The sequence below is a fragment of the Lolium rigidum genome, chromosome 7, assembly GCF_022539505.1.
Source record: "Lolium rigidum isolate FL_2022 chromosome 7, APGP_CSIRO_Lrig_0.1, whole genome shotgun sequence".
Classification (NCBI taxonomy): domain Eukaryota; kingdom Viridiplantae; phylum Streptophyta; class Magnoliopsida; order Poales; family Poaceae; genus Lolium; species Lolium rigidum.
The window spans coordinates 25,869,286-25,891,785 of NC_061514.1; the positions used below are offsets into that span (position 1 = coordinate 25,869,286).

A 22,500-nucleotide genomic window follows, 5' to 3' on the forward strand; every position below is an offset into this window, starting at 1 on the left:
CTACAGAGGAATGAAGGATGAAGGGGGTGACAATTCACCAACTCAAATCATCCAAAAACTAAATGCCTTCCCAGGCCGCCCATTAACAGATGAGAAGCACATCCAGTCAAGCAGACTCTCAGCATACGCCAACACACACGCGATAGAAGTTGCTACCGCCGTCTTCCTCGACTCCTTCTTCAAGAGAGATCATCGCACTGATCATGCTAGCCCTGCCATCGATGCCGCCACGGCGCCAGACGACTCCACCATCCTGCGCGTGTCCATCACACTGCATCCGTCCCGAGACACCACTGCACCATGCCACGGCAAATCGACGACGCCGACACAGCAAAAGCACACCGCTCCACCTCAGCACCACCGCCATCCGTTGTATGCTCCAAAAAACGATGCCCCAAACAGGGAGAACGGCGTTGCGCGGCGCCATCGTCCGATCCGGGAGACCCGGGTCTAGGGTTTCCCCTGGAGCAGTCCAGGCGAAAAACGCACACTGCAGAGGCAATGCCTTCAACAAGGTAACGACGAAACGCGCCACCATCATCCTCCATGACCGAAGTCCGTGCCGGCTTTCACTGGCAGCTGCGCCTGGCCATCGGGAGCTAGGCGACGGATCGCAAGATCCGCCACTGCTAGCCACACAACTAGCCGATCCCCCCGGCGAGAGAGAAGACCACCACCGCGGTGCCACAGTCAGCGGCACCTGACGCCCGCCACCTGCCACCAGGTCGACGCCGTCACCTGCATCGCCATCCAGGGCCGCGGCCCTTGGTTCCGTGGTCCCAGACCTTGAGGAGGAGAGCACGAGATCCGCCCCATCCCCACCGGCCCGGCGATGCCGAGGCGAGATATGAGGAGAGGACCGCGCCGCCCCCATCATCGCCAGGATCCGGGGCCGCGCCGCTGCCTCCATCATCGCCCGCCAGGCAAGGCCGCGGAGAGGAAAGGAGGAGAGGCCGCGCCGCCATGTCTAGGGCCGTGCCGCCGCCCCCATCACCGCCCGCCCGGCAAGGCCGTGGCGAAGACGGGATGAGAGGCCGCGCCGCCATCGATCGGCAGGGAACGGGACCATCCCTCGACGCAGAGGTGTGCCTCCTACCGCCGCACTAGGGGATCATGCGTGTATCCCCACCGCCCCCATCACCGGCGGAGTCGCTCTGGGCCTGGCACCGCCGCTGACACGAGTGGGCGGAGCTATTGCGTGGCATCAGTTTGGAGATTGAGCATGGCGTCTGTTAGCGCAACGCCCTGCCCACGTACGCACGTGATTCTGGCTGGGTCGCATCTGGTGGAGGCAATCAAACATAGGAAGACATGGCATCGATCGAGGAGCTCCTTGGATTTGGCAGTTTGGCGTCGTCCACGGCCAGCCACAGCCACAACCCACAAGCCATGTCGACCGCCTCCACCGTCCCCGGTTATCCTCCAGATCGACCTATGGCACGCTAGCGGGGCCGGCGTTTCTGGCCCGCCGCGCGCGCCCGCATGTGTCCATCTACGTGGATCACATCGGGTCTGGACAGCTGACAAAGACCACACGTATAAAATTCTCTTAATATGCCTTTACCTAGATTACTAATTAAGTTGGCATCCAGCTCATAAAAATAAATTAAGTTGGCGTCATACTCATACAGTAGGTCAGTGCAAGGCGCACCCGGCATCTCTGCTGAGTGCTGAGCTAGTCAACTGTCAACGTGGCCACCTGCTTACTTGTTTACACTAGCCATTTCTCTCCGCATATATAGTGCGCACTAGAAGACGGTCACCACCCAGCTTAAACAACTTGTAAATATTTTTTTCAAACAAAAAATAAATAAATTTCAACAAGTTAGGATCTGGAGTACATGTGCGTCGGTTTCTCCAGCAAGCTCGAAGTCGTTATGGCCACCGGGAGTGGGAATCGAGCGACGCAGGTCGCCTTTTCCATGTCGGCTTGGCCTACAGGCTGCCGGTGGGGGTAGAGGCTACCAGTCTTGAAGGGAGGTGGCTTGGCATTCATTTCATTTACATTGTAATTTCAGAAATGGACACTTGTTTGGTTGTCACAGGAATTGTAAATGACAACATAATTCAATATTGAATTTGTAAATGGCTTCCACAAGAATTGCAAATGACAGGTCTCAGCTTGGAATTGTGTTTACCCATGGTGTCATTTTGCTGGATTTCCTAAATGAAATGATGACCCAATTATGTGACAACCAAACAGCCCACCTATGAAATTCCAAAATGAATTCCAGAATTCCAGGCCCAAATTATGGATACCAAACGAGCTCTAAGTCTGGATTGTCAAGGTATCGATGGAGGTGGAGAAAGTCATGGTGACTGAGAATCTGAGACTGGAGGCGTTGAAGCTATGACAGAGGGGTGTATCGGATGCAATGAAGACAATGTCCCAAATACTTGATATATTTATGAGCATTGTACGGAATGGTGCATTCGGAACTTATATAATTAAGTAAATATATATTTTTTACTTATTATTGAGTTTTTTTTAAAATAGCCCCACTTTATAAGTCGCACCGGCATCCCCAAATCATGGTGCCCCAAATCTTGGTGACGGGGTTATCGATCACAACACTGTTGATTACACTTGGCAATAAAGTAGTTATGTTGATTACACTTAGCAATGAAGTAGTTAGGTTGATTACACTTGGCAATGAACTAGTACCACCGGTTGGTCGTAACAGGACGAGTGGCCGACAGGTGGTCGCCGTCGTGTGTGTAATAAGTTTCTTCAGCACATACTTGGTGATGATTTTTCTTGTGACAATGGCAGAAGAAGCTTCCTTTTATGTCGATGCACATACCGAATTTTGATTTGAGTTACTGAAACCAAAGTCAGTCCCCATCGCAAGTTAAGCATCTGCAAAGCAAACCCGACCCCTGGCCTCTCCGTCCGTATATAAGCACAAGCGAACGCCAGTCACCACACCACACACGAACCGTGACACGGCCGAAACGACGCCGCAGCCCAGCACGAAACCAGACCGGATCGAGCACCCGTCGCCGGCGGCGTAACCGTCGCAGATGGAGGAGGAGACCCTGACGCTCACGGCCCTGCTCAAGGCGGCCGCCGCCGCCCACCCGTCGCGCCGCGCGATCGCCGTCCATGGCAAGATCGACCTCACGCACGCCAACCTCGACGCCCTCGTCGACGCCGCCGCCGCGCGCCTCCACGCCGCCGGGGTCCGGCCGGGCCAAACCGTCGCGCTCTGCTTCCCCAACACCGTCGAGGTAACCATCCCCACCCATCCTTCCTTGTTTTCTCCGATTCAACAGTCGTTCGAGAGAATAAAACATTAAGAACCTGGATCAAACAGTCGCCCCAATCAAAGATGGATTCTTTTCTCTGTTCTCTTTGTCTGACCGCCGGTTATCGTGCTCTGATTTGCAGCTGGTGATCACGTTCCTGGCGGTGATCCGCGCACGGGCCGTGGCGGCGCCGCTGAACCCGGCGTACACGCAGGAGGAGTTCGAGTTCTACCTGTCCGACTCGGAGGCGCGGCTCCTGGTCACCAACGCCGAGGGCAACGCCGCCGCGCAGGCCGCCGCGGGCAAGCTCGGCCTCGTCCACGCCGCCACCACCACCCTCGTCTCCCCCGCCGGCCCGCTCCACCTCGCCGGCCTTCCTTCCCAAGAAAACGGTGCCGCCGCCGAACACGAAAACGGCATGTCCGTCAAGAACGAGGCGTCGGACGTGGCCCTGTTCCTGCACACGTCCGGCACGACGAGCCGGCCCAAGGGGGTGCCGCTGACGCAGCGCAACCTGGCGGCGTCGGTGCAGAACATCCGGGCGGCGTACAGGTTCGCGGAGACGGACGCGACGGTGGTGACGCTGCCGCTGTTCCACGTGCACGGGCTGATGTGCGCGCTGCTGTCGTCGCTGGCGTCCGGCGCGGCGGTGACGTTGCCCGCGGGCGGGCGGTTCTCGGCGTCGACGTTCTGGGCCGACATGCGGGCCGCGGGGGCGACGTGGTACACGGCGGTGCCGACCATCCACCAGATCATCCTGGACCGGCACGGGTCCAAGCCGGAGCCTGAGGGGTACCCGTCGCTCCGGTTCGTGCGCAGCTGCAGCGCGTCGCTGGCGCCGGTGATACTGGAGCGGCTGGAGGCGGCGTTCGGTGCGCCGGTGCTGGAGGCGTACGCGATGACGGAGGCGTCCCACATGATGACGTCGAACCCGCTACCGGAGGACGGGGCGCGGAAGCCGGGGTCGGTGGGGCGGCCGGCGGGGAAGATGGAGCTGGCGGTGCTGGACGAGCAGGGGCGGGAGGTGGCGGCGGGGAGCCCCGGGGAGGTGTGCGTGCGGGGGGCGAACGTGACGGCGGGGTACAAGGGGAACCCGGCGGCGAACGCGGAGGCGTTCGCGTACGGGTGGTTCCACACGGGCGACATCGGCGTGCGGGACGCGGAGGACGGGTTCGTGCGGCTGGTGGGGCGGATCAAGGAGCTGGTGAACCGCGGCGGCGAGAAGATCTCGCCGATCGAGGTCGACTCGGTGCTGCTGTCGCACCCGGACGTGGCGCAGGCGGTGGCGTTCGGGGTCCCCGATGAGAAGTACGGCGAGGAGATCCACTGCGCGGTGATCCCGCGGGACGGGGTGAGCATGGGGGAGGAGGAGGTGGTGGCGTTCTGCCGGCGGAACCTGGCGGCGTTCAAGGTGCCCAAGAAGGTGTACATCGCCGACGACCTGCCCAAGACGGCCACCGGCAAGATCCAGCGCCGCATCGTGTCGCAGCACTTCTTCGTGCCGCCGGCAGCAGCCGCCACCAAGGCATAGAGGACGGACGGACGACGAAGGATCCTTGTTTCTTGTTTCTTGTTTCTTGTTTGTTTGCACGACGACGACGAGATGGAATTGCGCGCCACATTGGTAGTCGTGAAACGAATAATCAAACTGTGCTAGTGACTATTCTTTTGAAAAGGAAAACCCGTGTGACCACACACGCGATGAAGCACTGAACATCTCTTCTTTTGTGGTTGCTTTTAGTTTATTTTACCTTTGAAAGAAAAAGGTTTGTTAGGCAGGGTTGTCGTGTCAAGTGTCCAGTGTCCAGTGTTGTGCTGTGGCATATTCTGGAGAGAACGCACGTACCGACGTGTTTGCTTGCGTGGATGAGCCTGCTTTGGTAGTTATGTTGAAAGGTACACTGATCATTGAGGATGCCATAAGCAGGCAATCTTGTGCAACCTATGCGAGGTCAGGTCGCTATGAGAAGGCCGTGGCGACGGCGACATTTCCTGGGACAGCTACGCTAGCCAACAATTCCCCGGCATTAGAGCATCTCCAGTCGCGTCCCCCAAACCGTCCCCCAAAGGGATTTGGGGCGCGCCGGACAAAAAAAGCGTTCCATCCGCGTCCCCCAAAGCCTTTTTTGTCCGGCGCGCTCCTATACGGTGTCCGGCGCCCGAGCCCGTCCCCGTCCCACGGGGACGCACCGGGGACGCCGGACACAACGAAAAGCGAGGCGGGGAGTGGCGGGACCGACCCGTCGGCGGCACAATTAATTTAAACCTAACCGTCGCCTACCTCGCGACGGAAGTTATTGGCGCGCAGCGACGGTGCAGTTCCCGCAGAGGGCGCAGCGACGCGTCCCGTCGCGCCTAGCTCTGCGTGCCGGCGTTAATGAGCGCCACCGCTCCTCCTGAAAGTGCATGGAGCCCCCATGTGTGGTTTTGGTGATTAATGACAATCCCTATGGACTAATGTTTGCATTGAGTTATATTTGTAGGAGGTGTCCATAGGCAATGCTTGAACCATATGTTGGCTTCAAGGTTGCAATAAGAAGAAATTGATGAAGGATATCAAGTGTCAAGTATGTCTTGAAGATGAAGATGTAGTGAGCCCTCAAGTTATCTCAAGACATCAACATGATGAAGAATGAAGAAATCATGTGCAAGTTCAAGATGATCCAACTCGAAGAGATCATATGCTTGAAGCTTGCCATCCATATGGTGTTCATGGATTTGAGAAGATGCGCCGAAGAAGAAGCTCTCCCATGGTGGATTATGGGGGAGCAATCTACAAGACTTCGTCAAGCAAGCACAATCAAGAAAGGCGTTCCATCTTGTTGCGGTCAAGATCGTCATCATCGAGATCAAGTGGAATGCGCAAGGTTAAGGTTTGCTCTTGATAGGGTTTCTTTCTCACCGGTCTCATGGTGTAGTTGGAGACCGGTTTATAGTTTAGTTGCCGTACTATCAAGAGGGCTCTCGAGTGAGTAACTCGATCGTATCGTTCGGAGAGAGCTCAAACCTTTGCATCCTTGCATCATCTTTCTTGGTTGTTATTTAGATCTTATCCTTGTGATGTTTTAGAGCTTGTGCTTATTCTCATGACAAGCTCTAGTTCATCGAAAACGGATTTTGCATAGATCTCTTGTTGCGTTTTCGAGTTTGGAGATTTTCTCGGTTTCTCATGTTGAGGTGTTGCACCTCTAAAATTAATAGAAAATCACCCCCAACTAGTTTCCATATTTTCACTTTTTGTTGGGTAGCTCTTGTCGTCTTCTTTCCAACAAAATTGGTTTCGTCTTGATCCGAGTTTCCAAACTCTTGATATTGTCTTTTGAAGTTTGTCTTCATATTTGGGTTTAAAAGAAAGAAAAAGGGGAGGAGGGGCTGCCGCCGGAGGCACGGGCGGTACCACCGGCCTCACCATGGCCGGAGCCTCCGGGCTCGGTACCGCCCGAGGTACCGGAAGTGGCATGTGTGCCACAGATGGTTGCCAGGGGAGTTTGGAGCCCCGGCGGTACCTCAGCCGGTACCACGGCCGGAGGCTCCGGCCTCCCTCCCCGGCCGCAGCACACCACCTCCGCCGCCTGCTGCCTACTTTGGCCGGTAGTACCGGCCCAACCTGGCCGGTACTACCGGTCCCTCCTTCCTCGCGCGCGGCAGCCCCAACGGGCAGAAATCTGGTGGCCTGCTTTTTAAGTCTTGCTCCCCCCCATCTTTCTTGGTCAACTACTCCTTCTTCCTCCTCTCTCTCAAGCCTCTCTCTCCACCATTGTTTGTTCATACTTGAGCTTGAGATCTTTCTCCCCAACCAATGATTCTTGCATCTATTTGAGAGAAAGATTGAGGGGATCTAGATCCACACTTTGACCAAACCAAATCATCTCTTTGTGAGTGAATCTTTGGGATCTAGATCTTGGGGAACTTTGTGTTCTTCTTTTGTTCTTCCTCTCTTATTCCCCCAATAGCTTTTGTAGCTTTGTTGGAATTTGAGAGAGAAGGACTTGAGCATCTTTGTGGTGTTCTTGCCATTGCATTTGGTGCATCGGTTTGAGTTCTCCACGGTGATTCGTGGTGGTGAAAGCAAGAAGGTTGTTACTCTTGGGTTCTTGGAACCCTAGACCGGATTCTACGCCTTTGTGGCGATTTGTTGGGAGCCTCCAATTAAGTTGTGGATGTGTGCCCCAATCTTTGTGTAAGGCCCGGTTTCCGCCTCGAAGGAAATCCCTTAGTGGAACCGTGACCTAGGCCTTTGTGGCGAGGGTCACCGGAGATTTAGGTGAGGCGCCTTCGTGGCGTTCGGTGTGTGGTGTGAGTACCGCATCTTGAGGTGAGGCCTTTGTGGCGTTGGTGTGCATCGAGCAACCACACCTCAAGGTGAGCCTCTTGTGGCGTTCGGGAGCACTAAGCAACCGCACCTCTCCACCGGAGATTAGCACTCGCAAGAGTGTGAACTCCGGGATAAATCATCGTCTCCCGCGTGCCTCGGTTATCTCTATACCCGAGCTCTTTACTTATGCACTTTACCTTGTGATAGCCATCGTGCTTGAAGTTATATATATCTTGCTATCTCATACTTGCTTGTATTGCTTAGCATAAGTTGTTGGTGCACATAGGTGAACCATTGCTTAGAATAAGTTGTTGGTGCACATAGGTGAACAATAGTATATAGGCTTTGGGCTTGACAAAGTAAACGCTAGTTTTATTCCGCATTTGTTAAGCCCATCTCGTAAAAGTTTTAAATCGCCTATTCACCCCCCCCTCTAGGCGAAATTCGTGTCCTTTCACCTCCGCCTCCCTCCGGCCTATAAAAAGGGGCGCCTCTCATCGTCCCTCTCACACACAAACCCTAGCGCCTCTCTCCCAAACCCTAGCCGCCACCATCTCTCAACAAGACTCGACGCTATGTCTGGTAGAGGCGGAGGCCGACCTCGCGGCCGCGGCCGTGGTCGTGGTCGTGGCCGCGGCATAGGCTCGAACGCTCGTCGTCGCCTCCCACGCCGTCGTCTTCATCGTCGGAGATGGACGTGGAGCCGGACGTCCTGTTCGAGTTCGTCCACGTCCTCAAGGGCGACCCGCGCGGCATCCGCGAGGCTGCCGGACTCCTTCGCCGAGTACGTCGGCGGCGTACGCTCGCGCACGATGCATCGCGGGAGCATTCGTGCGGCTACTGCCGGTGGATCGTCAAGGCGATCTACGACGCGCGCGGCAAGATGTACCTCAACATCGGGCTGGGAGAAGTTCGCGCGCCACCACAGCCTCGAAGCCGGCTTCATCCTCGTGTTCTCCTACTTCGGCAACAGGGACATGAGCGTCAAGGTCTTCGACGAGAGGCGCTGCCTCCGGGACTACCACGTCGACGGGGACTCCCACGACGACGGCACCGACGAGGAGGACGACCGAATGAGTGTTGTTTCTTCGCAGCGAATACGTGCACGGAGGTTTCTGCCTGTTCGCCTCATCGGTAGAACCAACAAGGGCACCATCCTCCCGCTGGATTTTCCGGCTTAGGTGATCTGGGTGTGCCCTCGAGTGTTCTTTCTTAGCAGCGAACACACGAAACCTTCGATGCACGGCCTAGTTAGGTTTAGTTTCTTTGCAATATTTTATATTTGTGTCCACCATGATTCAAACTATGTATTAGTTTGTGGAAAACCATGTTTCAAACTGTGTTTTCGTGTAAACCACGTTCCAAATTATGTATTAGTTTGTGAAAATTGAAATAAAAATGCCAGAAAAATTATTTTAAATGTTTGGGGGCGGCGTTTGGGGGACGCGGCTGGGGAGCGACGTCCCCCAAACGCGGCACGAACAAAACACGTCCCCCAAACGCTCGATCCGGCGCGGTTTGGGGGACGGTTTGGGGGACGCGACTGGAGATGCTCTTACTTCGGAGTACCAAGGTGTGGCCGGTGGTGTACCTGTAGGTTATTCTTCCAGATACGGGAGCCAGCAGTGCCGTTGATGCTCGGCTACCGCAATGATTTGGGCCCTCTTGCGTCCCAAGTTTTATTTATCCAAAATTCCACTTATCTATCTCTATTTCCATGAAACAAATATAACCAAGAAAATATGAATATCTCCGGAGTGCAACCTGAAACAAATATATAATGAAAATATATTTTGCATTGAATATACTAAAATTGATTTGGTGTCGTAGATTTTTATATTTTTGTCAACACCGGTTAAACCTAGGAAGGTTTTGAGTTTTGACTAAATTTTTAGGACTAGCTAACTGGAACGGAGGGAATGTTTGTCAACGCCGGTACAAAGCAGCCCCAAAAATGATAAATTTTTAAATAGTTTCTTGGAACACCTAGTCATAAAACATGAGCACAAGTCTGAAAACTCGCCCCTCCATTCAAATTCAAAACACATTATTTTCAAAAAAATCTCATTTTAAAAAATTCCACAAAATTCCAGTTCTTAAAATATAAAAAATCTAATTTTTTTTAAGATTTGTATACACATTCAAGAATTCATAATTTAATAAATTCGAATTTAAGAATTTTTCATAGTTTCTTCAATATTCAAGTTAAATATAATTAAATTTTGAAAAAGGTTTGGACATTTGTCTGAAATCCAAGCAGGTTGATATGTAAGCAAAAAAAAAAAAAGACAAAATCGAACCGTCATGGCCCTGGCCCAAAGCTAACAAGGAGTGCGCAGGGCGCCAACCTAGTGGGCATACCTCCGTGATCGCCTCTACCCTCTGTTAATAAAAGAACCAGGACCGGTCCATAGATTTCGGGGGCTCTAGGACGAAACGACACTAAAAACCCCTTTTCATAGTGGCTAAGCTTTTCTAGGGTAGGGGGCCATGGCCCCCTACACTGAAAAAATTCTTACGCTGTGTTTGGATGCACGTAATTGAGCTTTGGAATTGATTTGGAGTGGAATACCAAAACAACAAGAAAACTGAATTGGGCATGAATTCCAATTGTGTTGTTTGGTTGTTCGTTGAATCGGCTCATGGAATCTGAATGCAGCACCGATTCCAAATCATGTTTGGATGGTTAGAGTTTGGAATTACATATTTATGTGAGCTCGAAGCTTTTCCTGTGTTCTACATGTATCATAATAAATTCTGGACAATATTTGCATATATCCAATCAATTATATGTCAATAAGATAAAAATGAGGAGTAACTAGAATTTTCAAATGATGCTTGTAGGCAGAATTAATCTGCACGCCTACAAGAACATTGGTGAAAAAAATAGTAAGGAACAGCAGCATCAAATTACACATACTCCAGATCTCACGAGAAGAAGCAGAAATTAAATCAAACTGCGGCTTCAACTAAGCTGCTGGAGAGACGCACGTCCGGCTGCACAATCGCATCAAAGATATCGTAGATGGAGATGACGGGCGCATGAGCAGCTGGATGTTGACGGAGGCCTTGCTGGGAACCGCGTCGTCGTCGTCGTTCCGTATTCTGCCTCGCGCAGGTCAAGACTACGGTTAGGGATGCTCGAGGAGGGAGGCGGAAAAGGGAGAAGGCCAGAAGCTACCGCCGGAGTGGGCAGTCGATCTAGGGAGGAGGACGATGGGAACGACCAGGAGAGTCAGGGAACTGGAGGTAGTTGCGCCGCCGCCAGGTCGCTCGGGAGGAGGCTCGTGTTACTCGGGTACCGCTTCGTACGATTCCAAGGGAATACGGAGCTCGGAACCTCCGAATTAGCCAACGATAGAAACGCCCCGGGCGGGTGCGGGGATGGAATTGTACTCGGTTTCCATACCCAAATTCTACACGCATCCAAACAACGAAATTAGAGGGCCGAATTCCAATTCCCCATTTCCAGGCTCAATTCATTGCAACCAAACACAGATATTCATTTATGTTAAATTTATATATCTTACTACTTTAAGCATGACTAGGCCCCTTAACAATCTCACTCAAGCTTCACCACTTTGTCAGACACAAAAAAATTAAAAAAATTATTATTCAGCGAGCTCGGTGGCCGCACGCTACATCGTCGGCTACGAGTGGGAGATGGGCAAAGAAGACACGGGCAGGCCCGAGGTGGAGAGGCCTCGCCGCCGGACGGAGATGATCACGCGCAACTGCAGGGACGGGCGGCGCTCCACGGGCAGAGACCGTGACAACGATGGGGATGGCGGCGGACGTGGCGGGCAGGGGCGCCATGGGCGCTCTGGCCGCGTATACGCTTACCCGGTGCGTCGGGTGCCAGATTCTTCCTCGCGCAACGCAGGGCGGGCGACCCTATCAGGCATCGCGCGAGGCCAGGCAGGGCGCCCAGGCAGATGGTGCCCTGTCTGGAGGTCGCTGCTCTGTCCGTGGCCGACACGGGTCCGAGGGACGGGCCGGCTTTGCCTGCGGACGCTGCCCCGTCACTGCTTGCGTCGCTGGAGGCGGTGGGCGATGGCGTGTTGCTGGGGCATCAGGGGCTGCTGTCTGTTGCTTCCCCTGCCCCTGGCCAGGACTAGATGCTGCTTCTTCCGGTGGACGGCGCCGGGAATGAAGCTAGGCCCGAGGAGGGCACATATTGCGAGCTGGCAGTGTTCATCGCCAAGATCTGCGACACCGTGGGCATCGCCAAGGGCCCCGACGTGGGGATCAGGGACGGTCCAAAGATTTCGGGGGCCCTGGGGCAAAACGACACCAAAGACCCCTTTTCATAGTGGCTAAGCTTTTCTAGGGTAGGGGCTGCTGCGTGTAGTTGACACGTCCGTTGGGAACCCCAAGAGGAAGGTGTGATGCGCACAGCAGTAAGTTTCCCTCAGTAACCAAGGTTATCGAACCAGTAGGAGTCAAGGAGCACGTGAAGGTTGTTGGTGGCGGAGTGTAGTGCGGCGCAACACTAGGGATTCCGGCGCCAACGTGGAACCTGCACAACACAATCAAAGTACTTTGCCCCAACGTAACGAGTGAGGTTGTCAATCTCACCGGCTTGCTTCGTAAACAAAGGATTAGATGTATAGTGTGGATGATGATGATTGTTTGCGAAGAACAGTAAAGAACAATTGCGATAGATTGTATTTCGGATGTAAAGAATTGGACCGGGGTCCACAGTTCACTAGTGGTGTCTCTCCCATAAGATAAATAGATGTTGGGTGAACAAATTACAGTTGGGAAATTGACAAATAAAGAAAGCATAACAATGCACATACATATATCATGATGAGTACTATGAGATTTAATCAGGGCATTACGACAAAGTACATAGACCGCTATCCAGCATGCATCTATGCCTAAAAAGTTCACCTTCAGGTTATCATCCGAACCCCTTCCAGTATTAAGTTGCAAACAACAGACAATTGCATTAAGTATGGTGCGTAATGTAATCAACACAAATATCCTTAGACAAAGCATCGATGTTTTATCCCTAGTGGCAACAAGCACATCCACAACCTTAGAACTTTCTCGTCATCGTCCCTGATTTAATGGAGGCATGAACCCGAGTATCGAGCATAAATACTCCCTCTTGGAGTCACAAGTATCAACTTGGCCAGAGCCTCTACTAGCAACGGAGAGCATGCAAGAACATAAATAACATATATGATAAATTGATAATCAACTTGACATAGTATTCAATATTCATCGGATCCCAACAAACACAACATGTAGCATTACAAATAGATGATCTTGATCATGATAGGCAGCTCACAAGATCTAACATGATAGCACAATGAGGAGAAGACAACCATCTAGCTACTCGCTATGGACCCATAGTCCAGGGGTGGACTACTCACACATCGATCCGGAGGCGATCATGGCGATGAAGAGACCTCCGGGAGATGATTCCCCTCTCCGGCAGGGTGCCGGAGGCGATCTCCCGAATCCCCCGAGATGGGATTGGCGGCGGCGTCTCTGGAAGGTTTTCCGTATCGTGGCTCTCGGTACTGGGGTATTCGCGACGAAGGCTTTAAGTAGGCGGAAGGGCAGGTCAGGGGGCCACACGAGGGCCCCACACAATAGGCCGGCGCGGCCAAGGGCCTGGGCCGCGCCGCCCTGGTGTGTCGCCACCTCGTGGCCCCACTTCGTATTTCCTCCGGTCTTCTGGAAGCTTCGTGGAAAAATAGGCCCCTGGGCGTTGATTTCGTCCAATTCCGAGAATATTTCCTTACTAGGATTTCTGAAACCAAAAATAGCAGAAAACAGCAACTGGCTCTTCGGCATCTCGTCAATAGGTTAGTGCCGGAAAATGCAAAATAATGACATATAATGTGTATAAAACATGTGAGTATCATCAATAAAGTAGCATGGAACATAAGAAATTATAGATACGTTTGAGACGTATCAGGGGCCATGGCCCCCCTACTCTAAAAAAATCCTTAAAGATATTCATTTTTGTTAAATTTATATATCTTACTCCTTTAAGCATGATTAGTTTTCTAGTCCCCTTAACAATCTCACTCAAGCTTCACCACTTTGTCACACACAAAAAAACTAAAAAAAATTATTATTCAGTAAGATAAATATTAGGGTAATGCAATAACAAACTAAATAATATTTATATTTAAAAGATCCATGGTCTTAAGAATATTGCAGAAGATGTTTGAAACTACTAGATGATACCCCGCGCATTGCGGCGGCATATATGTTTATTAATTTAAAATTTTCTATGCAAAGAAAATAGAAATCATTCCCTCAAAGGAAAGTAAGGAAATCACCAAGATATGGTCTAAACGTTGTTGTAGATAACAAAATGAATCATTCACGAAAACATGAATAACATATAAATATCGATGAACTTCTCTGGAGAAACTTTAAGATATGTTTAAGCATTAAAATGACTTGACTCAGTTTTGACATTGGTGTATATATGGATGATCGAGTTCACAGTAGACAATTAACACATTACTTGTGATATTTTTAATACAAAATATGCAAAAAAAGGAGCTCATATCGATTAGAAGCTGCCTGCCCAAAACGAAGAACATACAACAGGGAGTCGAAATTCCAGAACTAACTGAAATCAAGTGAACAAAGTTGCATAGTTAACGTGTGAACAATAGTTTCTGAAATATGCAGCAGTAGATCAGTCTGTCATATGTAAATATACGGCCTTCATATAAAGCTCTGTATCGCTGAGTGAACTATAAAATCATCAGTACTAAAATGGAATGTTGTAAACCATATGAATTTAGAAAGGTATAAGTAGAGGACTGGACCACACGACATATCATTGAAGATATTTCGCTCACACGTACGGATTGATTCATATAGTGTTAAACTGCAATATGAACAACTGAAATATTGAAATGTCATATTGTTTTATACAACACACTGTCTATTCAAAAGATTGGTACCTTTTAATCACTAAGCAAGATATAGTATACCCAGTCAACATAGGATAATAAACATAATTCATCGAGTGATGTGTAACATACTACATGCTTAATACAAACTTACTTAACACATATATCTCCTCATGTGCTAAACTACTAACAAAATGATCTGAAGTCTTCAATAGCTCCAGGCGTACAGCATAAACCTGCTAATAGAGATGAAGTTCAGTACTTAAAATGCTTTAAGGCCAAATAGCATAACAAAAAAACAAAGAACAGTAAATCACATACACGATATGGTGATATGGCTATAGTTTGTTTACCAGCAAAGAATGGCATGCGCACTCACGCAACTTCAAATTAGTTAACCTGAACCCCATGCAATTTCCTTCCACCTGCAACCTCAATCCTAGCATTAAGATGGTGCACGAACTCACCCAAATGCTAGCACGCTGCAAGCAGATCTTATTCCCACCAGTCATTAACGCTTGAATAAAAACGATTATCCAATCAACCTGAAAATGAGCAGGAAACCTTCCAAGCCATAGCTGCGCCTATTTGGCCTCTGGATAACAACCTGAAACTGAACAGGAAACCTTTCTACCCACTTCTGTATTTCTGGAGTGAGTAGCATGCAAAATCCAACGAAAGTCCGACAAAATCAGGGGAGGCAAAACGTGGACCAGCTTTATAGCGGGAGAGCAATCTAACAGATTAATACACATGAGTGAGGGGATAAAAACAAAGAGAGAAGCAAAATTTCGAGCGGAAAATTACGAAAGTGAAGGTCAGTACCACATGAACACAGTCACACGGATATCCATGGCAATACGGTGAGCTTTTTATACATGAAGCAGGCGCCTGGTCAGTTCAATCTAGAAATTTCTAGTAGTGTATTTGTAGGGCAATCATAGCTGATGAATACTGGACATCATGGGGCGGTTTCAGAAGCATTTGTGGCGAGGAGGGCATCGGTCGCAGCAGAAGAATTTGTAGCATGAAGTATTGAAGTCGTAGATCGTGGCGGCGGAGAATACCATCAGGCAACATGATCGAGTGCTGCGTGGACTCGAGGAAAGGCAAGCCCATGTATGCCCGTCTCGTCCCAGCCCATGTATGGCTGTCTCGTCCAGCCCAATTATGTATGCCCAGGCCACGAAGGACGGAGAGAGCTACCAGCGACGGAACACGGAACGGCTGGGAAAATTAACGATGACGTGGAGGCATGAGAGGGCTGGAAAATCATGTAGTGGGGGTCTCCTATTTAGAGATAAAAGATTTATTTGTATTGATCGCAAGAACTATATACCATGATTATTATTTCTACCAATAACTACTTGTGTACATGTGTATTGTTTGCGAGAAATAGAAATAATCGGAGAAAAAATTATAAGGATCCGTCACTACTAGGAAAAGTAGTACCACCGGCGACCTGAAATAGCCTATCCCCGGCGCTTTGCAATTCGCCGGCGATCACCTCGCCGGTGGTAATGCCTTACCGCCGGTGTTTTGCAAACCGCCGGGGGTAACCCAGAATACCGCCGACACATTATCCCAAACCGCCGGGGGTAATATTTACCACCGGCATTTTCCAATCCGCCAGGGTCATCTCATCTTACCCCTGGCACAAAGGCCCAGTTCGCCAGCGGTAACACTTTCAGGATTTAAAAAAAAATTACATGAGCTCCATCCCATACATTTCCCACGTGATACTCCAGAACTCCTCACATTGTTCTGATTCCAAAACATGTCTAGCAGCAGTGTATATTTGATTTTACAAGCACAGTATAATCACACGCAAGTGGCTACATAATGAAAATCAAAATAACACAATATCCATCACAGAAAATGAACACTGGTTAATGATGTCGTCTACACTTGGAGATCCTATGACCATGACTGGAGAAGACAAGATTTATTGCAGTAGTAAGTACATATGACTTGAGAAGTTATTGCTATAGAAATATATTACTGATTAGAGTAGTATAGTATCATTGTTATATCTTGTGAATATATCATGCAAGACTAGGACCATGACTTGGTGTAGTACTGGTTAATGATGTTCATGTGAAGGGATCAAATTTGCAAGAGCATAAGAACGAGGACATGCTGAACTGAATCAATAATTAAGAAAGCTTTGACTCTACAGATTTATTTTCACAAGTACACCAAGCTAGATATAATGAAGTACATGGATTGTTTTTGCACAATACCACATGTTTTGCCGTAATGAACATGTTATATAATATAGCATTTCAGTCTAGTTTCCAGTATAGACTATGAATGGATATCAAATTATATTTCACATCAACCATACTGAGTGCACAACAAAATTAAACTCTACCGCAGTAAAGGGAAATAGACTAGAGTTGTAGTTGAACTAAGCATTTCAGTTTAGTTAAATAATTAGGTGCAGATAACAAAGGTTCGCTAACACCAAAATTTGCATGATGGTATACTAATCTGAAGCAGGACAAAGCAACTAAAATGTAAGCAAATCGAGGTTTAGGGATTAGATGCAGACCTGATCTAGTAAGAAAATAACAGAATAATAAAAAAATCACATATACAGGGATCTGCATTTGCAGACAAAAAAACAATACACCAACAAAATTTCATCAATGCTCGTCAGAAATGAATTCATGATTTCCCACCTGCCCTAAATAACAGTGGATCTGTACTCAGATTTCCTAAAGTACATGCATATATAGATCTAAATATACTACTGCAGCAATAAGAGCAGCTGGCCTCGGCTTGAGGTAGATCCGTATGAATACAGAGAGAAGGAGAGAACACAGACATACAATCTTACCGTGTTGTTGAGATGGGGGCTTGAGGTAGATCCGTAGATGGCCTCGGCTGTAAGGCAGAGGGCGCGAGCGCAGCACTTGCCGTCGACGTAGAAGGCACGGAAGCCGCGACAGGCGATGGCGACCACGGGGCAGGCCCGGTCGCTGCGGGGCACCGGCGCCATGTCCGCCAGCTCCCGGGCGCCAGCACTCATCCTCGCCCCGTCTTCCTCCCCCGACGACGACGCCATTGCTGGAGGACCGCCCTCGCGGGTACTCCTGCGGTCCCGTAGTCCCGCGGCGCCTGCTCCTACAGGCGGTCCAGCAAAGAGTCATGGATAACATACCAAATATTTAAGAACAGGCAACGGATATCTACACATATGTTTAGCACAGTGAACATGAATCACAGATTTCTAAACAGCTGTATAAATCTGAGAATACTAGGATGGTATGCCACTTTTCCTTAGTCGAGAAGGACACAAAAATCTGACAGTAGTCTTCTTTTAAACAAGAAATAATGTTTCTACATGGAATCAGATCCATGAGTTTCAATACACTATGTCATTGATAGTCATAATCCCTTCTATCATTGAACTAGGCATTTGTTCATTTTCTAGATCGCTCACGCATTTTCTAGATTCATTGTAAGAGCACAAGCACTCAATAAAGGATGCTAAAACTGACTTGCTGACTTGCTTAATTACCTTGTCAACCTTGATACCTGGCATGGAGAGCACCAGAAATATGCTCCATTGAGTGCATTTTAGGGACAGACTTGCAGTAATTAAAAATCACTGTTAGTTTCAGACTTGCAGTAATTAAAAATCTAAAGGCATGGTTCATTTGCACAAAGGCAATTAACAACATGAGTATGAGAGTAACAATTAACAACAGAAGAATCTGACGAATATATGGTTTCATGAATGGAAGTAGCCCAGATCTAAACTGTTAAAATCACACTCAATTGCAAGAATCAGTTAACAAAAACAAGCATAGGCAAAGCAATTATCTTTCTTTTTACTCCTACAGCACAAGATCAAACATTGGGGAGACAAAACTTGCCCTCAATAACCGATAGAATTCCCTCAATTAGGAAGGGGAGGCCCTGACCTGGGCACCGCTGCTAATCCTTGAGGGGGGACTTGTCGGCGGCGAGCGACCTAGGATGCCCTGGATCATGATGGTGAAGACGGTGACGGAGCTGGAGTTGGGGTCGCTGGGGTTGCCGTTGCCTTCGCGGAATCGCGTGATGCGGAGGGCGTCCTCCATGCGTGAGATCCCGAGGTGCGCGATGGCGATGACGGCGGCGACGAGGAGGTGGAGCCAGAGCAGCGGGGAGGCCCTGGGGATGTGGGAGATGGCGGCGAACTGGTCGGAGATGGCGGCGTCCCCGGCGAGGAGGTTGAGCGGGAGCGCGGCGAGGGAGACGGCGGCGAGGACGAGGAAGGCGGCGCGCTCGAAGAGGAGGAACTGCGCCGCGTCGGCGCCGCAGTGCAGCGCGATCTGCGGTGCCGTGGCGTGGTAGACGGCGAGCAGCTTGGCGGCGATGCGGAGGGCCCCGGGATGCGGCGGTGGTCGAAGCGGAGCTCCACGGCCTCCGGCGCCGGCGCGGCCGGGCCCATCGGGCGGGCGGGCACGGCAGGGGGCGGAACCCTAGATTATTTTGGCCGGGGATGGAGAGAGGGCGGGGTGGGTGTGCGTGCGTGTGGGTGGTGGGTCGTGTGGTTGTGGGTGGGGAGGGGATACCCCCGACGAATTAGTGTGGGAGCGCGGTGGCCCAACCTGCCACCCGTTACCCCCGGCGAATTAGAGTGGGTTCGCTGGCGTTAAGGCCCGCTACCCCCGGCGTTATTGGGCTGGATTTGCCGGCGGTAATGCCAGGCCGGATGGAGACCCCGCGGCCCATTATATCGCCGGCATCTTTAAATCGAACTTGCCGGCGGTAACACATGTACCCCCGGCATCTTCCATTCAGTCTCGCCGGCGGTAGGGTTAGGCCCCCCTGGAAGGCATTACCGCCGGCATCTTCAAATCGTATTTGCCGGCGGTAAGGAGTGCGGCTATAAGCCTTTTCCTAGTAGTGCGTATTGTTAAAAAAAATATTAGAGAAGGAATCGGATTATAGGCACGTTAAGATACAACTTCAACCTTCTATATTTTCTAGAATTATTTCAAACTCTATTGCCATTGCCTAAAGAGTATAAATATAAGTAAAGTAAGTGTACAAACAAATCTTAGACTAGGCCCCTAACTGTTGAGGGCCCGGGGCGGGCGCCCCTCTGCCCCGCCCTATGGACCAGCCCTGAAAAGAACGTTGGAGATTTATTTAGATCTAGATGTATCTAAACATTAAAAGAGTATTTAGATAAACTTGTGACATCCTACCAATATTATTACTAATCTCACGTAAAGGAGGAAAAAAGAAAATTCTATCAAGTCTGGTCTATCTTGTCTAGATAGATAGATGAAGACCACGGGGTTCACCTTGGAACGCATCGATTCTACTGGCTCCGGTAGGTACCGGAGTGGGTGACGTCAACCATGTACTGGTCTAGTTTCTAAAAATTTGTGAAACATGCAACTTGTGAAAAATTGTTTACTGCTAAAATTATGTTTCATATAGGTTTCTCACGTGTTTCTGTAACTTGTGCAACATTTTCAGCTGTTTAAATCTGTTTCAGTTTTGTCAAAAAAAAGGTACAAGTAGTCTCAACAACTTAAAGCATAATGAGTGGTGGATATCACTCCGACGCGTAGAGTTGCGTGTAAAAAAAGAGTTTTCGGTGCATCTTGCTGGAAGGGTGTGTTCGGACAGGCGGGTACCGGGGGCGAGCGATGCACGCAGGTGTAGCTAGCTAGCCCGGTCGATCGACGGCGTGGAGAAGCTTGGCCCGATTTTTCCTGGACCCAGACGCGCCGTCGCTCCGGTTCCGGTAGGTATATAGGCCTCCACCAGATGCACCTTCGCTCCCGGCAATATTCGGCTCGCGTCAAGCTTCAGATTATGTCTTTCAGTAGTTAGTTAGTAGTAGATGGGACGGTGCAAGCGACAGATTACGTCTGCAAGTGTAGAGATGTCGTCGTCTCACCTCGCGTTCGCTTTCTGTTGGTCGACGTGCCACCTCGCAGACGTGCTGCTCTCCTGTGGTGCTTGGATGATCAGGCGGCGACGCCACTAATTTTGGCTTATCCTGTTACTCTAGTCTCTAGACTCTAGCCTAGGTCGAGCGAAAAGTACAGCCAACGCCCTGTATTTGTTCTCATGCAAGAAGATGGAACGAAGCCGCGCGTCAAAAAAAGGCTGGACAAAATGCATATGCCAGGCCAGCTCCTGGAGGATCTCCGCCACCCAAACGACGGAGAGTCTAACAGGCGAGAGAACCCTAAAATGGTATCTTCAAGAAGATCACGACGCAGCAACGCGGCCACCACCTGATACCGGGATCTTAGGTTTTCACCCGGAGTACGTGAAAAGACGAGCACCGCCACAGCGATGCCTTGAAGAAGGGAACTACCCTATTTCATCCGCAATAGTGTCATCGCGCTATTTTCTCCAACCTATTAGCCCAAGGGCCTGAGTATTCCTCTTTAAGAAAAGAAGAAGTTGCTTTCATATTTTCGTCGTGATGAAATGCAACATGTCGATGCCTCTTCTGAATTGGAAGATAATATCACTAATGCAGATGATTGCTAACAAATAATTTATATTATGTTGTTGCCTCATGAAATGCTGATGTTAGTCCCCCAAATTGAAAACTATTGTTGTATGTGGTTATGTATGTATGGTTAAGTCAGTTTTAGACTATATATCCTTCATTTTTGGTGAAATCCTTTATTTTTAGGCTATATCTAGTTTTTTTTCAAAATAATATTTGAAATATAGCACTCTATTAGCACAATATAGCGTCTATAGCCTTTGAAGGAGGCCACCGCTATCTTAAACCTTGCTTTTAGTCGACCGCTTGCACAACGTTTCCTGACGGTGAATCATCGTAGCAAATTTACAAAAGGTATTAGTTAATCTAATCATCGATCACGAAAATTTAGACATGACGGAATCGGACAAAACCTAGATTCCGTGCCAATCAACTTAAAAGAGCTCAATTATGTTATGTATTTGCAAAATATTTGAGCATATAAAATCATTTTACATTGTCCTGTACTTTTTTTTAAATATAAATGCACATTAAGTTGGTAAACTCTCTCTTTTAACTTGAACACATCCATTTACGGTACAACTCTGTGGAAGCTCACATGGTGAAAATAAAATAACTATGAATAGAAAGTAAACATTACAAATATTAGTATCACCTAGCGTTGCTCTTTTTTGGGGAATTTTTTCCATTTTACCCAATTGTTAGTCCACATTATCAGGTGCCTAAAATAGAACATCTAAGAGAGTGGACCGAAACCACAATTAGCTTGCTAAGAGAGCAGACTGAAACCAAAGATCTTGACATAGTTTAATTGTACACCATGTGTTTATTTTTCCAAATTGACCATCAGTTTGCTCAAAAAAAGTTGAGAAGTTTTTCTTTTGGCGAAGGGAGCACCTCTTATCCTACTTAACTCATACCGGACGGGATGAAAATAATTATAAATTACATAATGTAAATAAGGTATATCATTGTATATTTCAGAAAATATTTTACATTTGCATGGTTTCCCAATAAGAAATTGTACACTTCATTTATGTTTATCTATGACAAAGCAAACACAACACTGGATGTTGCTGTGCTAAACAACACTTTATACTCACACCGTTTCTATGACAACAACATGTGATTAGAGATAGTATGTAAAGAAACCATATAGATGAACAACACAACTACGAGATTAGTTGGCCCACACAAGAAAACAATAATTTAACAACCTCTGCATTTGAATATTATTGTAATTAATTTGTGTAGTTTTTTCATACATATATATAACTAGAACTCACGAACTTAGATATATATTTCTCATCTATTAGAGGTGTAAAACTTCTTTTGAGGATTTAATAAGCAGATTAAATATCAGCTCATACTCTTTACCATCCCAAATTAAGGAAAAATTTCATGGTTGGGCGGCTATGTTAATTTCTTTACTCGCATTGTACAAATAGAGAGTATTATATATTCTATGTATTGTGTGCACATAGGATATTTTACATTTAAAAATCTCAACTTAAGGTTTAATTTACACGATTTGGATTAGATGTATCTAGTGTAATCTGAATGCC

General features: G+C 48.8%; 1 protein-coding gene across 1 annotated transcript; it reads left to right on the forward strand.

The window, feature by feature from the left end:
• The first annotated feature begins 2,937 nt into the window (after positions 1 to 2,937).
• LOC124675697 (oxalate--CoA ligase-like) lies at positions 2,938 to 5,110 on the forward strand. The gene is made up of 2 exons (XM_047211771.1): positions 2,938 to 3,231; positions 3,392 to 5,110. The coding sequence occupies exons 1-2, from the start codon at positions 3,025 to 3,027 to the stop codon at positions 4,778 to 4,780; spliced, it is 1,596 nt and encodes a 531-aa protein (XP_047067727.1). The 5' UTR covers positions 2,938 to 3,024; the 3' UTR covers positions 4,781 to 5,110.
• Positions 5,111 to 22,500: the final 17,390 nt, after the last annotated feature.

Coding starts and splice junctions, on each gene's coding strand:
- LOC124675697 (XM_047211771.1), top strand. CDS start 3,025: ATGGAGGAGGAGACCCTGACGCTCACGGCCCTGCTCAAGGCGGCCGCC. Junction 3,232..3,391: donor GCTTCCCCAACACCGTCGAG/GTAACCATCCCC, acceptor TCTGATTTGCAG/CTGGTGATCACGTTCCTGGC.